We start from the raw sequence: 17,672 nt of genomic DNA, 5'->3' as shown, positions 1-17,672 counted from the left end.
AGTTCGGTAGGCTGTCCTCATAAGTTCCCTAAAGCAAACTTCCTTCCAGATTCCCATCATCTTTGTGCCAACAGCTGCCACCCCTACCCCAGGACCCTGTGCTCAGCATTCACCTGTCAACACACATTTAGTGCCAGGTGCTGCCCAAGTGCTGAGGCTGCATGCAGAAGAGCACAAACCCCCCAGATGAGGCCTCACTTCCCCATTTTACAGTCGGAGAAACTGCTCTCCTGGATCTAACAGTCTGAGGGGGTTGGGGAGGAGGGTGTGGGCACCAAGCAGTGTGGCACCGTGACACATGCCAGGAGGGAAATAAGATAGGGAAGGGTGGTGAAAGGAGGCTGGGGACTCCAGTTACCTGTGAGGGAGGAGCAGAGACGCCCACATGGCTGCAAAGCAGCAAAGGCAGAGCGGTAGGCAGTGGTTAGCTCAGGGACAGCTTGGTGGCCATCAGAAAAAGTTTGGACTTTCTTCCAAGTGCAGCCGGCCACCCCTGGGGCATTTCAGGCAGGGATGCTGGCTGGTATGCATGCCCTCTCAGCTCAGCCCTGGCTCCCGGGAGCACTCTGCTGTCTCTTTCTCTCCAATTGCACCAAGGACTCCTACTCCCAGCCGCTCATTGAATAGAGAAAGATGCAGTGGTTGCAGGGGGAAGGAGAAACATAAGGTTTTCTCCAGTAAGACCCTATGAATCCCCTTGAATGATCTTCCATCATCTCAAATGTGATGCATTAATTACCTGAAACAGTCCTCTTTCTGGAGGTCCCATCTCTGCCACTGTGAACACATTCTTTCCTCCTCTGCAGCCAGCTGCATTGGCTTCACTGGAAACTCTTCCCTTGCCTTCTTCCTGGAGCTAGTTCTCTTTTTCTTTATTTTTGAGACAGTGTCTTGCTGTTACCCAGGCTGGAGTGCAGTGGCAAGATCTCAGCTCACGGCAACTTCCATCACCCAGGCTAAAGCGATCCTCCCACCTCAGCCTCCCCAGTAGCTGGGACTACAGGCACGAGCCACCACATCTGGCTAATTTTTTTCTTTTTCTTTCTTCTTTTTTTTTTTTTTTAAAGCAGAGACAGGACTTTGCCATGTTGCCCAGGCTGGTCTTGAACTCCTGAGCTCAAGCAATCTGCTTGCCTTAGCCTCCCAAAGTGCTGAGATTACAGGTATGAGCCACTATGCCCAGCCTCTGGGACTAGTTTTCTATTGCTGCATAACAAATAGCCACAAACTTGGGACTTAGAATGACACCCATGTATTGTCTCATGGTTTCTGCAAGTCAAAGTCCAGGCACAGACATAGCAGAGCTGACTTTTCAGCTCAGCATCCCACGAGCCTGAGATCAAAGTTTGGGCTGGGCTGGGCTCCTGTCTGGAGCTTGGGGTCTTCCTTGAACCTCACACAGTTGGCAGAATTCAGTTTCTATGGTTGTAGGACCCAGGCCATCTTTCTCCCACTGGCTGTCAACCAGGGGTCGCCCCCAGCTCCTAGAGGCTGCCCAAAGTTCCTTGCCATGTGGATCCCTCCACAGGTCCCAGTCTCTCTGAATTCTTCTGTCCTTGACCTCCAGATCTAAATTTAAAGGGCTCTGATGATGAGGTCAGGCCCACACAGTTTGTATTTTTGATTAACTCAAAGTCAACTGATTAGTTACCTTAATCACATCTGCAAAATCCCTCTTGCCACGTAACCTACCGTAACAGCCGAACACCAGGAGGCAGAGGCCACAGGGCATCTCAGAACTCTGCTCACCACACTCCCCTATGTCCCATGCTCCTTACATCTGAGTTCCCTTTCATTTAGCCATTCCTTCCCTCACACCTTCCACACTGCACTATGCCTAACTCTTCCAATGCATTGCACACTTTCATGCCCCTAAAGTTTTGCCCAGGCGATTCCCTCTACTGTGAATGCCTTTCCCTGCCTGGGGAATCTCGTCCTTTGAGGCCCAGCTCAACGTCTCTTCCTTCCTTAAACCTCACCCTGCCCAGGGAAACCTGCAGGCTTCTCGCCAGTGGGTCCTCAGCAATCCCTTCACACTAACAACACAACATGCCAGTGGTCCTCAGCAATCTCTTCACACTAATGACACAACATGCCAGTGGTCCTCAGCAATCTCTTCACACTAACACAACATGCCAGTGGTCCTCAGCAATCTCTTCACACTAACACAACATGCCAGGGTGATGAGGCTCCAGGTGTGGCTCTGACACTTATGAACTAGTTAACTGGGCTTCTCCATGCCTCAGTTCTCCCACTGATCCCACGGTGATTATGAAGGTGTTGACGCCATGGCATTGTTGTGAGAGTTCACAGAGTCCATCCATGTAAAGCAGCGGGAACATGTCCATCACAGGATGAACACTTGACAAGGGGTCATATTGTGGGGTGAATGTGTGCGTCTCCTCAAATTCATACTCTGAACTGCTCACCCCCAAGGGGACGGCAGAAGGTGAGGTCTTCGGGAGGTGATTGGGTCATGAGGATGGAAAGGTTGGTGTCTGTGTTGTTTTGAGACAGGGTCTCACTCTGTCACCCAGGCTGGAGTGCAGCCACGCCATCATGGCTCCCCTGCAGCCTCTACCTCTCAGGCTCAAGTGATCCTCCCATCTCAGCCTCTCGAGTAGCTGGGACTACAGGCATCTGCCACCACCGCCCGATAATATTTTACTTTTTTTGTAGAGACAGGGTTTCTCCATGTTGGCCAGACTGGCCCTGAACTCCTGGGCTCAAGCAATCTGGCCTCCCAAAGTGCTAGGATTATAGGCATGAGCCAGCGCAACTGGCCGAGATTAGTGTCCTTATAAAAGGGACCCCAGAGAGCTGTCTCGGCCCTTCCACCATGGGACACAGGGAGAAGACAGCTGTCTATGAGGTGCCCATCTTGGACTTGCAGCCTCTAGGACTGTGAGAGAGAAATGTTTGTTGCTTAAGTCCCCAGTCTATGGTATTCTGTTACTGCAGCTGGAACAGACTAAGACAGGTGTCACTCACCATGGCCGATGATGCAGAGGGCATGCTACCTGCTGCCGTGTTCTGCCATCTGTGCACCACCCACAGCCGACTGTGCATTCCCAAGGGCCTTGCAGCCTTTCTGTTTCATTCCTTCACCTTCAGGACCTGGCTCAGTGGCGGGCACATAGTAAGAACTCCATAAAAGTTCTCTGCCTAACATGCCTGTGCGTGATAGGAGCCAGCACACGTTAATTTTCATGTAGAGAGAGAAAAAAACACCTTTTTGTTTTTGTTTTGAGATGGAGTCTCACTCTCGCCCAGGCTGGAGTGTAATGGCATAATCTCGGCTCACTGCAACTTCCACCCCCCGGGTTTAAGCAGTTCTCCTGCCTCAGCCTCCCAAGTAGCTGGGATTACAGGCACCCACAACTATGCCCGGCTAATTTTTGTATTTTAGTAGAGACAGGGTTTTACCATGTCGCTCAGGCTGGTCTCGAACTCCTGATCTTGTGATCTGCCCACCTTGGCCTCCCAAAGTGCTGGGATTACAGGTGTGAGCCACTGCGCCCAGCCTCCCACTGTTGTTTTATCACATCAAGTCCTTCCTATTTTCTGGCCCATACAGCCCTGGAATCAACCCCACTCCACTCCTGAACCCACAGCAGGCCCTCCTGGGACAGCTGACACCTCTTTTGTCTGGAGTGAGGAGGACACTGATGGCCAGAGGCAGCCTGGACCCTGGGACCAGACGTCACCTTTGATGTGTCCTCCTCAGGTAACCCACTGTTGCTGGTGTGCACAGTGGACTCCAGCTGAGTTACAGTTCTCATCTGTCAGTGGAAAGGGGTATCCCTGATCCAGAGCAGAGGTCACAGGCTGGCAGCAAATCTCCCCACGAATGTGTAAGTAGGTCTCCATCATGTTTAAAAGAATCATTTTAGCTGGGCGTGGTGGCTCACGCCTGTAATCCCAGCACTTTGGGAGGCCAAGGCGGGCAGATCACAAGATCAGGAGTTCGAGACCAGCCTGGCCAATATGGTGAAACCCCATCTCTACTAAAAATACAAAACTTAGAGGGCATGGTGGCACACACCTGTAGTCCCAGCCACTCGGGAGGCTGAGACAGAATAATTGCTTGAACCTGGGAGGCAGAGGTTGCAGTGAGCCGAGATCACATCACTGCACTCCAGCCTGGGCAACAGAGAGAGACTCAATCTCAAAAAAAAAAAAAAAAAAAAAAAAAAAAAGGAATCATTTTAGAATCTGACTGAGTTGTCTACATTTATAAATCGGTAATACCCACGTAAGAATCGACTTTCAGCCACTCTTCAACAGCAGCAAGGGCTGTACGTCTGACCCCAAAGTCCCTAGGGTTGCACCTGACCAGACCACCTCACCGCCTGCATACCTGGGTGCCCTCCAGACACCTGAGCTTGAACCTCCTGCCCAGCACAGGCCACACTGTGTTCTACTCCCTCCACTCATTCCTTGCCCACACCTGTTTGCTGGGAAGTCTTTCCCTAAAGACCTCATTGCTGCTGCCCAGGCTAATTGATGCACTGCTATGGCCATTGCTGATGTCTTAGTCCTGTCCCTTCTTAGACGAGATGTGAATATTCGTTCAAAGACTCTGGACATTGTGTCTAGACCCAGAGCTAGCCCTGCAGGTCTGCAACAGACAGCTAGGAGAATAATCGACTGCCCCAATCCCACCATACACTGCAGCTCACTCCACCCTTGAAAGCATGACGTGTGCAACCCCTCACTGGAGCACACACACGGGGCCGCCATAGGACACAAGTGCCAGGAGGCCGAGGGGGACAGGGGCACACACACGGGGCTGCCATAGGACACAAGTGGTGGGAGGTGGAGGGGGACAGGGGCACACACACGGAGCCGCCATAGGACACAGTGGCAGGAGGTGGAGGAGGACAGGGGCACAGACATGGGGCCGCCATAGGACACAAGTGCTGGGAAGGGAGGAGGGGGACGGGGCACACACACAAGGCTACCGTAGGACACAAGTGTCAGGAAGGGAGAGGGGGACAGAGTCCGGGTTACCAGAAAAACTGCCTGACTCACAGAGTGTGTGTTATGGTTTCAAAAAAAAAGGTCACATTTCTGTTCCTTTTGTTGGTTTAGTCTTTATGATGGTTAATTTTATGTGTCAGTGTGCCTGGGCTAAGGGATGTCCAGATAGCTGGTGACGCCTTATTTCTGGGTGTGTCTATGAGGCTGTTTCTGGTAGAGATTAGCATTTGAATCTGTGAACTGAAGAGGGAAGATGCACCCTTAGCAATGTGGGCCAGCACCATCCAATCCGAATAGAACAAAAAGGGGAATCTTCCTGCTTCTTGAGCTGGGACATCCATCTTCTCCTGCACAGAGACATCTAAGCTCCTGAGTCTCAGCCTTTCAGACTCCAAGAATGTGCAATATTCATCTTTCTTTGCCTGCCTTATGTCACTTAATATGATGACCTCCAGTTCCAACCATGTTGCCATAAATGACATGACTCCTTCTTTTTTATGGCTGAATAGTACTCCACTGGGCATATGTACCACATCTTCCTTATGCATTCATCTGTTGATGGACACTTAGGTTGATTCCATACCTTGGTGATGGTGAATGGCGCTTTGATAAACATGGGGGTGCAGGTGTCTCCTCCATATGCTGACCTCCTTTCTTTTGGATTCACACTCCTGATTCTTGGGCTTTTAGCCTTGGACTGAATTGCACCACTGGCTTTCCTGCATCTCCAGCTTGCAGACAACAGATGATGGAACTTCCTGGCTTCCAGAATCATGTCAGCCAATTGCTATAATCTCCTCACATATTTATATCTGTCTCCTACTGGTTCTGTTTCTCTGGGGAACCCTGATTAACACTGTTTTATAAAAGACTCACAAAATGAAAAGAATAGGGAATGCCCTTTAACAGTCACCCACATCCTTTACTGTATGTAAAATCAGTTTTCTGTTTTGAAAAATAGGTAACTGGGGTATTAAACATACAATCTAATGTGTTGAACTTCATCTTTTTATATCAGGTTTCTTTACATTCTCAATTAGAAAATAAAAACGAATGCAGAACTACTAACTGCACATTATCATTGATTTGAATAGCATACATGGTAATATATACTCCATATATGTACATAACTAAGGCTGACGCTCTGACGTGGACATTCCTGCTTAAAAAATGGAATGCTGGTTCTAATGCATATTGAAATATATATTTAACTTTTTTTTTGAGATACCCAGCTCTGTCACCCAGGCTGGAGTGCACTGGTGCAATCTCGGTGAAGTCTCGGCTCACTGCAACCTCCACCTCCTAGGTTCAAGCGATTCTCCTGCCTCAGCCTCCCGTGTAGCCAGGATTACATGCACCCACCACCACACCTGGCTAATTTTCATATTTTTAGTAGAGACAGGGTTTTGCATGTTTGCCAGGCTTGTCTCGAACTCCTAACCTCTGGCGATCCACCCACCTCAGCTTCCCAAAGTACTGGGATTACAGGCACGAGCCACTGTGCCCGGGCTCATATTTAAAATTAATCTTGCCAACACTGGCAACACACCAGTGGTCCCTTTCATCTGAGTTTCTTAGTCAAGATTCATAGAATCATAGTCCCTGACTTATTTAAAATGCATATTGTTGTTTAAAACAACAGCTCCTACCCCATGCTGGGTAAAATTGGAAGGAGACTGTAAAGAAAACCAAACCAAACCAAACCAAACCAGGTGCGACATCCACGTCTAGCGCACTATTTCAATGTGTGTTAAGAATCGCAGCCTCCCCCAACATAAAAACAGAAGAGTTCTATTTTTTTTAACATCCTTTGTGAAATGAACACGAAAGTGCTGGAATCAAAATAAGTCTGCAACTAGACTCCGTGAGTGCCGCAGAGTCGTGTCTGATGGCTCACAGGAAGCCGGAAACTCGCAGAAATGACCTGAATACATCGGAGGCATGATAGTGATTTGCAAACATTAAAAGGAATATCTTACAAGAGGCTGTATGAAATCGGAAGAGCCAAACTGCTTTCATTCTTCTGTTCAGCCTAATAGCTCCACTTATAAGGGATTGCTATTCAGACGTTCACTGATAAAGTTGGAGTGCTTTCTTTGGTCCTCTGAAATTGTGCTATAAAGTGAATAGACGTTGCCTTTTGGGAGATGGAAAAAAAAAAAACCAGAATACTTTGCCAGAGTGGATATTAATATTCGCTGACCTGAAGCTTGGCTGGCGTTGATCTTGAGAGACATGGAATATGGTAAAAAGCAATAAGCCTTTGTTTGGAGAATCAACAAGTAACTACTGAAAACTCTTCCTATTCTGATATTATTTAGGCTTTTAGGTATTACTATCAAAAGAGAAGCCTTTAGTGCTACCTACGCCTTTTGTAGACAATAACAGATAAACTCCTGGGTCCCACCTTTGCTATTTCCCTCCACTTCTCAGGATGGTCAGTGCATTCTTTCATGACCTGCTGATACCTCGCGACTTGCAATCTCCGCCCCCAACCCCTCGACGCCCCCCCACCACCCACCGTCCCCCACCCCGCTGCCACCTCCCCACCCCCCGCTGCCTCATGAAGCTGGCTTTCATCTTGTTTGTGCTGGAATTTGTTTATGACTCTGTGAGAAGCAGGCAGTGAAAAGCATGACACGTCACCACACTACAGAAAGGGAAAGTTGAACTTGAATTAAACATCTGCTGTAGGAAATCTTAAAAACTGAATATTCAAGTATTTGAGTTTTTAGTTTTTAAGCGTAACTTTCTGGATTTCGGAATATCATATGTGCTTTAATAAAGATGGTTAGGAGTAGAACCTAATATTTTTTTAAGAAGCTAATTTTTGCTGAAGGTGGTGCTCATGCCTATAATCCTAGTACTTCAGGAGACCAAGCAGGTGGATCGCTTGAGGCCAGGAGTTCGAGACCAGACTGGGCAAAAAGGCGAGATCCTGTCTCTAAAAAAATAAACAAAATTAGCCAGGCATGGTGGTGCATGCCTGTAGTCCCAGCTACTTAGGAGGCTGAGGTGGGAGGATCGCTTGAGCCCAGGAGGTCAAGGCTGTAGTAAGCCATGATCACACCACTGCACTGCAGCCTGGGCTACACAGTGAGACCCTGTCTCAAAAAAAAAAAAAAAAAAAAGATTTTTACTTACTACTGCCTAACAAGAGGCATACGTAGTGACAATGCCTTCCTTTTTTTTTTTTTTTTTTTGAGATAGAGTCCCACTCTGTTGCCTAGACACAGTGCAGTGGCGCGATCTTGGTTCTCTGTAACCTCCATCTCCCGAGTTCAAGTGATTATCCTGCCTCAGCCTCCCGAGTAGCTGGAATTACAGGCATGCACCATGCCCAGGATTTTTTTTTTTTTTTTTTGTCTTTTTAGTAGAGACGGGGTTTCACCATGTTGCCCAGGCTGGTCTCAAACTCCTGACCTCAAATGATCCTCCCACCTCAGCCTCCCAAAGTGCTGGGATTACAGGCGTGAGCCACTGGACCACTGCACCCAGCCAACACCTTCCCTTTTGATAATATCGGTGTTTACTGAGCTCTGAGCATGTTTCATGTGTGCCTCTAAGCTCTGCCATCAACTCATTCAGCACATGTCACAACTCTAAGAGGGAAGTATTACGATAAGCTCCACTTATCCGGAAGAGAAAGTGGGGCTTGGAGACTCGGCCAAGGTCACTCTCTGCAGGAGGCACTCAGGGCGTCGGATGCAGGCAAACCCTGGACGGCGAATCCCCAGAACTGTCTGTGGCCCTCTACACTGGGCAACACCTTTCCATGCTCCTGGGAGGTGATGGCACACATGTGTGCCCCAGAAGTCACCGGATAACCAGCTGGACCGATGGACAGGTACATGGCCCTTTCTTCTATTTCCCGACATTCACACGTGTTTCTGTATTTACACAAGAACCCTGCATACTTTGTGCATTTGTTTCAAGGAATGAAAAGTGATCACATAGGCGCTCGTCCTCTGAAAGCCAGCAGATGTTCCATAAATACAAGGTTGTGTCTGAGAGTTTGCATTTTAGAAATCAGAAATCCGAACATCGCAGAGGTGATTATCTTTCCCAGCCCCGTAGAGCAACTTGGCAACAGAATCAGGAATGGAACTCAATGCTCCTGTTCCCTAGGCTTCTGCTAGTGGCACACCCAGGCAGCTGCCCAGGTGATAACAGAAGACAGCATGCTCTCTGCAGGGCTCCAGCTAGGACAGGAATACTGAGCGCTAACAGAAAGAGTCTCTCCATTAAACACAGAGGAAAACCATTCAGACAAGGTGAGTAAATGGAGGGAAAGAACTTTTCTTTACCTGAGGATTGGAAAACAGTAGCCCTGTGACTTCATGCTTCACCATGGCAGCATTCCCCGGGATGTTCCTAGCCAACACTGGAACTTCTAAATCCATCGCCTGGAGGAGACAGGAGAAAAGGGGGCGGAAGGCAGTCATTTGAAGAGCCTCTGCAGCAAGGTGAGTCAGGGTGGGGCAGAATAACTTCTTAGGTTAACTGGACCTCTGGCACCTCACAAAAAATATGCCTTGCCAAAACGATATCCCAATCTCAACAGCACGTTTTCAAAATACATCTGAGTTTTAATTACTTACTATGTTTGGAAGCTCTGAAACACTGTATACTGTAATTGTTTGTCTGACATAATTATTGCAGTGTCACAAAGAACCCCCTCTCTCCAATGCTCATTTGACACCTCTTCACCAACCACATGGAGTATGCATTTTTAATTACCATCATCACTTTCCCTGAGGAGCCATTTCCTTCCAGCACAGGCAACGGAGTATGAATGCCACAAAAACCAAACTCAGCTCTCTGGCATGCAGACAAAAGTAAAGGAAAACGATTTATCATTCTGATTATTCACGAAGCCGACTTTCCATTTCCGAAGGTCTGGAGATAGGCACCTGATGCCCCACAGCCTGGCAGCAACTAGCAGCTGTGCCACAAGAAGATGGCCTGACAGCACAGTGTGCAGCCCTGGCCTCGCCTGCCCGGAAAGGAGGCATTTTGCGGGTTCTCTTTCTACAGTGTTCTAAGTTCAGTGATGTCAGATCGAAAGGAAACAGAAGCCAACTTCAAGGGGATCCCACTGACCACAGCGGGACAATTTTGCAACTTCAAAAAGAATAATGATTGTAACAGACGGTAACACACTAAATTTCAAAAATACCTGATTCCCTAGTCATGAGAGGGAAATGAAAGGAAAGAGGAGGAGGAGGAGGAGGAAAAGTAGGAGGAAGAAAAGGGAAAGCTCATCTCTGCAGAAGAATCCGCACGTATAATAAGTGTAGATAGAAGAGCGGAATTAGAAAATCATCACTTTGTAACCCCCGGTGTAATAAGTGATTCAGGTGAGGATCAGGGATGAACAGTGGATCCTAGTGGATCCTGATCAAATCCATTGAGTAAAAGGTCATCGGGGAACAGGATACAGATGGTCTCTGACTTATAATGATTCGACTTAGGATTTTTTGACTTCATGTTGCTGCAAAAGCAATACATGTTCAGTAAAAACCATATTTCAGCAACAATATAACCATTCTGTTTTTCACTTTCAGTACAGTATCCAATAATATCTTCCATGAGATATTCAACACTTTATTATAAAATAGGTTCGTGTTAGATGACTTTGCCCAACTGTAGGCAAATGCAAGTCTTCTGAGCATATTTAAGGTCAGCTAGGCTGAGCTATGATACTTGGTAGGTTAGGGGTATTTAACGCATTTTTAACTCACAGTATTTTCTTTCTTTCTTTTTTTTTTTTTTGAGACGGAGTCTTGCTCTGTCACCCAGGCTGGAGTGGCACCATCTTGGCTCATTGCAAGCTCCGCCTCTCGGGTTCACACCATTCTCCTGCCTCAGCCTCCCGAGTAGCTGGGACTACAGGTGCCCGCCACTATGCCCAGCTAATTTTTTGTACTTTTAGTAGAGACAGGGTTTCACTGTGTTAGCCAACTCACAGTATTTTCAACTTGTGATGGGTTTACTGGGATGCAGCCCCATCATAAGTCGAGGAGCATCTGTGTCCCCAAATCCCAAAGCACCATTCTACAGAAGACTTATCAATCACAGAGGAGAGGTGAGGGACAGGTGAGCCTTCGCAATGGAGCCATCTGTCACCAACAGCCAGAAGAGCTGACCAGATGCGTCTCCTGTTTGACGTGGTGGGAAGCACACATCACCAGCCTGGAGTCCCAGCTGGAAGTTTGATGTAAATCCAACCCCAAGGAACGCGTCAGCCAAATCTATTGGTATGTTCTCTAGGACAACTGACCAGGACCCTTCAGAGGGTTCAATGTCATGAAGAGCTATGGGGAGCTGGGTTGGGGGACACTAAAGAGACACAAAGCCAAATGCAATACATGAATGGTGTGTGGATCCTGCCTGAAAAAAAAAAATATAACACCAAGGGAATTATCTATGGAGTGCACATCCAGTGATGTAATTTAACTTACACTGAATTTTCTCAGGCATGCTCATGTCTTCTCAGGTGCAGGAGAAGATACCTGTCTGCAAAGTTTCAGAGAGAAATATTAGCAGTGCCGTGATCAACCACCTTCTTTCAGATGATTTGGCAAAAGAAAAGAGAGAGAAAGAGAGTGTACGTGTACAGAGAGAGATGAGGGAGAGGGAGAGGAAGCAGGAGGATGAACGTGGGTGAAGGGTACACAGGTATTTGCTGTACCATTCTTTCAGTTCTACAGATTTTACACTTTTTAAAAGTAAACAAATAATCACATTTGTAAGGGAAGCTCTGAAGCTGACCTGCGTGGGTGTGAATCCTGGTTCCACTAGATACTAGTCGTACCATCTTGGGTCAACATCTCAGCCTCCCCCAGCTGTTTGACTATTTCCCCTGAGGCAAAATAGAGATAATAAAATCTCCTTCAAAAGGGGAGTGGGGAAGATTAAATAACCTTTTTTGGGGGGAAGAGGGGACAGGGTCTCACTCTGTTGCCCAGGCTGGAATGCCGTGGCTCAATCTGAGCTCACTGCAACGTTCGCCTCCTGGGCTCAAGCAATCCTCCCACCTCAGCCTCTCTAGTAGCTGGGACTACAGGCACACGCCGCCATCCTCAGCTAATGTTTTAAAAAATGTTTTGTAGCGATGGGGTCTTGCTATGTTTTCCACACTCATCTGAAACTCCTGGGATCAAGCAGTCCATCCACCTTGGCCTTCCAAACTGTTGGGATTACAGGTGTGAGCCACCGTGCTTGTCCAGATTAAATGGCTTAATACCACAGAATTTACATCTGTCTCTGGGCATTGTTATAACTGCAAATGAGACTACAGTAGCAGATGGGCTTCCTACCTGACTCAGTAAGTTTTATAGAGCATAGTGACCTGTCCCAGGTCTTGAGAACGCACTCCACACCCATAAATCCCAAGTGATAAACAGCTGACTTTAGAAACAGACCTCGAGATAAAATAAATTAAAATTATATTAAAGCTATATTAGGCTGGGTGCAGTGGCTCACGCCTGTAATCCCAGCACTTTGGGAGGTGCCAAGGTGGTCAAACCACCTGAGGTCAGGAGTTGAAGACCAGCCTGGCCAACATGGTGAAACCCCGTCTCTACTAAAAAGACAAAAATTAGCCAGGCGTGGTGGCATGTGCCTGCAATACCAGCTACTTGAGAGGCTGAGGCAGGATAATCGTTTGAACCCAGGAGGCGGAGGCTGCAATGAGCCGAGATTGTGCCACTGCACTCCAGCCTGGGCAACAGAGTGAGACTGTTTCGGGGAGAAAAAAAAAAAGCTATACTAGTCATTGTTAGTGTGCACACGCCAAAGAAGGAAGGAATTTGGAATCTGGCCCCTTCCTCACTCCACACACACAAAATTCACTCAAAATGGATCACAGACATAACAGACAAATTAAAACCATAAAATAAAATTCTTAGAAATACGCAAGTTAAGTCTTCAAGACTGTGGGTTAGGCAAAGCCTTCTTAGACGTGGTGTCAAAAACACAAGCAACAACAAGAAAATAGGAAGATTGGACTTCTTCAAAATTAAAAACTTTCATCGAGGTACAGTGGCTCATGCCTATAATTCCAGCACTTTGGGAGACTGAGGCAGGAAAATTGCTTGAGGCCAGGAGTTTGAGGCCAGCCTGGGCAATATTGTGAGCTCCTTTTTCTACAAAAAATAAAATAATAAAGATAAAATTAAAAACTTTTGAGCTTCAATGGAAACCATTAAGAAAGTGAAAAGACAATCTACAGAATGGGAGGAAATATTTAGGAAATAAATATCTGATAGGCTGATAGGAGATTTGTATCTATAATATATAAAGAACTCTTACAACTCAACAATAAAAGGAGAACACAGTGAAAAAGTGGGCAAGGGGTTTGACTAGATACTTCTTCAGAGAAGGTATAAATAGGGCAATAAGCACGTGAAAAGATGCTCAACATCAGCCAGGTGTGGTGTCTCACTCCTGTAATCCCAGCACTTTCTGAGGCTGAGGTGGGAGGATCACTTGAGGCCAGGAGTTCAAGACCAGCTAGGCCAACATGGTAAAACCCGTCTCTACTAAAAATAGAAACAAAATTAGCTGGGCGTGGTGGTGCATGCCTGTGGTCCCAGCTAGTCGGGAGGCTAAGGCACAAGAATCACTTGAACTGGGGAGGCGGAAGCCGCAGTGAGCAAGAATGTGCCACTGCACTCCAGCCTGGGTGACAGAGCAAGAGTACATTAAAAAAAAAAAAAAAAAGGCCAGTCGTGGTGGCTCACACCTGTAATCCCACAACTTTGGGAGGCCGAGGGAGGCGGCTCACCTGAAGTTGGGAGTTTGAGACCAGCCTGACTAACATGGAGAAACCCCATCTCTACTAAAAAACAAATACAAAATTAGCCGGGTGTGGTGGCGCATGCCTGTCATCCCAGTTACCTGGGAGGCTGAGGCAGGAGAATCACTTGAACCTGGGAGGCGGAGGTCGGGGTGAGCCGAGATCGGCTACTGCCCTTCAGCCTGGGTAACAAGAGCGAAACTTCATCTCAAAAAAAAAAAAAAAAAAAGAAATTTCCCTTTTCAGCCCCCCCCCCGCCCCCACCCCACACCCCTGCCCAGAGACCTCATTCTAGCTTGATTACCTCTATCTCCAAATACGTTCCCATTCTGAGACGCCAGGGGTGAGGACTTCAACACAGGCGTTTGGGGAGCGGCCACAGTTCAGCCCATGACAGCATGGAGTCTCCCTGAGCACATCCCCACCGCCCACTGCCACGTCGTGCTGCTGCGCTTCCTGCTCAGCACTTACTACGTCCTAAAGTTCTCTGTTCACTTTTCCATTTGCCTGCTTCCTGCCCGTCTCCCAGTCCTTCTTTCTGTCCCTCACAAGGACATGGGTTCCATGATAACAAGGCCCTTTAGCGTCTGTCCGCTGCGGCATCTCCAGGGCCTGACAGACCTGGCACTCTACGCATTTCTGCTGAATGACAGAAGGCGTGAACACACTCATCCCATCTGATGGTCCACGGCGCAAGGGGAGATGCAGGGGAGGGTTCCACACCACGGCGGGCACGGTCCTGCCTCCAAGGAAAACCGCAGTTCAGCAGAAAAGATGCAACGCAACCCGTTCACGACATTGTAAAATGTACACAGGGCGAAGAGACTTCAGTGGAATCTGAGGGTTGCACATTTACAGAAAATTAGTTCTGAAATCAACTCTCGGAAAACCAACAAAATGTGCCTTTAACCAAGGAAACATCTTAAGGAGAGAAGAACTCCTGGACGATGGTGACGTTGTGCAGCTGGGCCTGACGGAGACGGGCGGTGCCTGGGCGGACAGTGCACAGAGGTGAGTGTGCTCGCCCTCAGAACATGCCCCGTGAGTCCACAGCGGGGCACCGTGCGTGACTCACAGGCTTGGGATGGAAAGCGGTTCATCGCCAGTGTCAGGGACCCCACTCTGGGACTAAGACAAGTGAAATGTCAGGATCCAAGATGCACCTGACACCTTTGTGTTTGAACTCACTTGATTAGAAAACAAAAAAAAAAACTGGCAAGTAAAAATTACCTACATTTACAGTGTACAACATGATGTGTTTTTGTTTTGTTTGAGATGGAGTCTCGCTCTGTCACCCAGGCTGGAGTGCAGTGGTGTGATCTCAGCTCACTGCAATCTCCGCCTACAAGGTTCCAGCAATTCTCCTGCCTCTGCCACCCTAGTAGCTGGGATTACAGGTGCACATCATCATACCCGGCTCATTTTTGTATTTTTAGTAGAGACAGGGTTTCATCATGTTGGCCAGGCTGGTCTCGAACTCCTGACCTCAGGTGATCCACCCACCTCAGCCTCCCAAAGTGCTGGGATTATAGGCGTGAGCCACCATGCCTGGCCACAACATGATATTTTGATACACATCTACCCTGTGGGATGGCTAAAGCAAGCTAATTAACATATGCATTACTTCATACTTGTTTTGTGTGGTGAGAACACTTAAGATCTACTCTTAGCAATTTTCAAGGATACAATATATTGTTATTAACTGTAGTCGCCATGATGTGCAATACAGATCTTTTGAACTTATTCCTCCTAATTGGAAGTTCAGGTCCTTCAACCAACATCTCCCCACTCCCCACACTCCCAGTCTCTGCTACACACCATTCTACTCTCTACTCCTATGAGAACTCACTTGATTTCTTATTTTCCCCAGATGAGCTCTCCAAGCTCTTATCAGGCAGAAGGAAACTTCATATGAGACTCTTTGTAAAAGCCTTTGTGGCTAGGATGCCATTTTCAGCAGAGCTGATAAAGGTTTACAGAGACAGTGCCTCTGTTCTACCCTGCAGAACTGTCATAAGACACTCAGCAGCCAGGCCCCTCCCCAAAACAAGTGAAGCTGATCGTGAGGGGTGGGCACCATCACCTGTATTTATGGTTTTTTTAAGCTTCAAGGTCATTCTGGTGCATACCTGGGGCTGGAAACCACCATGTCTAGATTTTCTTGCAGAGAGGTTGGCTTGCATTTTAATGGTCTTTACTGAGCGTCCGTCAAGTCAAACAAGCATTGCTTGTCATCAAGTCAAACAAGCATTGCTTGTCACGTGGCGATGGAGTTGGGCTACATGTGCCCACAGCACATTGGGATCTTACATAATTGGGATTACAGTGATTCTCAGTGGGGATGCCAACGGCATTTGGGTACAACTCTGATGCAATGAATTGATTAGAATCAATTCAGATAGCCAAAGTGTTCAATCATGGAATAAGTGTGTATCACTTTTGAAGGAAGTGACCTTTTGACCTTTCAGAATTAGCTATATTCTGGCACCTTGAACCAGCACCCCGCCTCCCTGCAGCTGTTCCATCCCAAATACATGCCAGTAGCATCTTCCTAATGATGAAAACTCAAAAGGCCCTTCACTTTTCAAAGTGGGAAAGGCATCGCACTGCCGTATCCACACATACACTTACAAACACACACACACACTTACAAATTAGTCGAGGTTAAAGTGACACAGAGTCGCAGTTGCCTTTGAATGCCCTCACATCCTACTTCAATCACTAGGGCTGGAGTCTGGAAGCCAAGAGGCCAGGAATCACCTCCTTCCTGCAGGTACGCCTCTCTGCTTTAGAAATTGGGATTCCTCTCAGGCCGAGTGTGTGTGTGCGTGTACACGTGTGTGTACGTGCGTGTGCGTGTGTGTGCATGCATGCATCTGTAGGTGCATGTGTGCGAGTGTGTGTGTGTGTGTGTGTGTGTGTGTGTGTTCTGGGGCTGGGAAAAGAGCCTAATCATGACGGCTGGGATAAGCAAATAATTGTTTATATACTTTTAATGTAACTCTCTGCAGGATTCAACTCCGTAAAAAAGCTCAAAAGTGGAAACAACTGATTAGTTGTAGAAGTGTTCACCCCGCTGCCCACGCATCCAGCTAAAGTTTGATTTTTGGAGTTTATCAGTAAGAAATGTGTTTCTGCAAATGGGATGTTTCTATGCTTCCATGGGAAAATACAGCTAATTCTGAAAGGTCAAAAGGTCACTTCCTTCAAAAGTGATAGGCACTTATTCCATGATTAAACACTTTGGCTATCTGAATTGATTCTAATGAAATGCACCCTTACCACTCCTCTAAAATCAGTTTCATTCAAAACCCTTCGCCCAAAGGTTATTTTGGAGTTTTCAAAAGGAACACAACATCAACATTTTAAGGCAGTCAGAATTGCTAACAGCTGCCTTTGCTTTGAAGTAAATGAGGTTTGACAGCGATTCATCCGCAGTGAAGTGCTGTGTGTGCTAGTTATAAAATCATTCCCGAATTTCACTCTACCTTGCCTTAAGAAGTTGGAAAAAAAATGTGTATTTACCTACAAAGGAGCAATTCACAACAGTTCAAATACTGGTACCATAAGCATATACATTTTTAAAGGAACATGACGAATAAAATGTATTGCTCCGAGGACTGCAGTTGGGAGCTGATTTGAAAGGACAATGGAGATTAATACTAGCGACAACCCCTAAGCGGAGGTGCTGACATCTGGCTGAGGACGATCAAGTTACAAACTCACACTTTGTGCTTTGAAAGCACCTAACAGCAGATTCATGGGCACGGACACACAGCTTCTACCATCTCCCTCTGTGTTTTTCTCTTTGGGTTTTTTTTTTCTTTTATAAGTGATGCCAAATTAAGAGCAAATATTATGCATACAACGTCAGTCATTTCTTAAA

The 17,672-nt window shown here is 47.1% G+C and overlaps 1 protein-coding gene across 8 annotated transcripts in view; it reads right to left on the bottom strand.

Annotated features, from left to right (window-relative positions):
- The window catches only part of GLT1D1 (glycosyltransferase 1 domain containing 1), a 140,945-nt gene that overhangs the window by 18,466 nt on the left and 104,807 nt on the right, over positions 1-17,672 (bottom strand). For all 8 annotated transcript variants that reach the window (XR_010135620.1, XM_054526415.2, XM_024256146.2 and 5 more), the window contains 1 exon segment: positions 9,291-9,389. Coding sequence is in view for 7 of the 8 variants with exons in the window: in XM_054526415.2 (XP_054382390.1) it covers positions 9,291-9,389 (99 nt within the window). In the remaining variant the exon portion in view is untranslated.

Source organism: Pongo abelii, chromosome 10 (genome assembly GCF_028885655.2).
Source record: "Pongo abelii isolate AG06213 chromosome 10, NHGRI_mPonAbe1-v2.0_pri, whole genome shotgun sequence".
In the NCBI taxonomy this organism is placed as follows: Eukaryota; Metazoa; Chordata; class Mammalia; order Primates; family Hominidae; genus Pongo; species Pongo abelii.
Note: the sequence above shows the minus strand (reverse complement) of the source record. Positions and strands in the feature narration are given on the sequence as shown.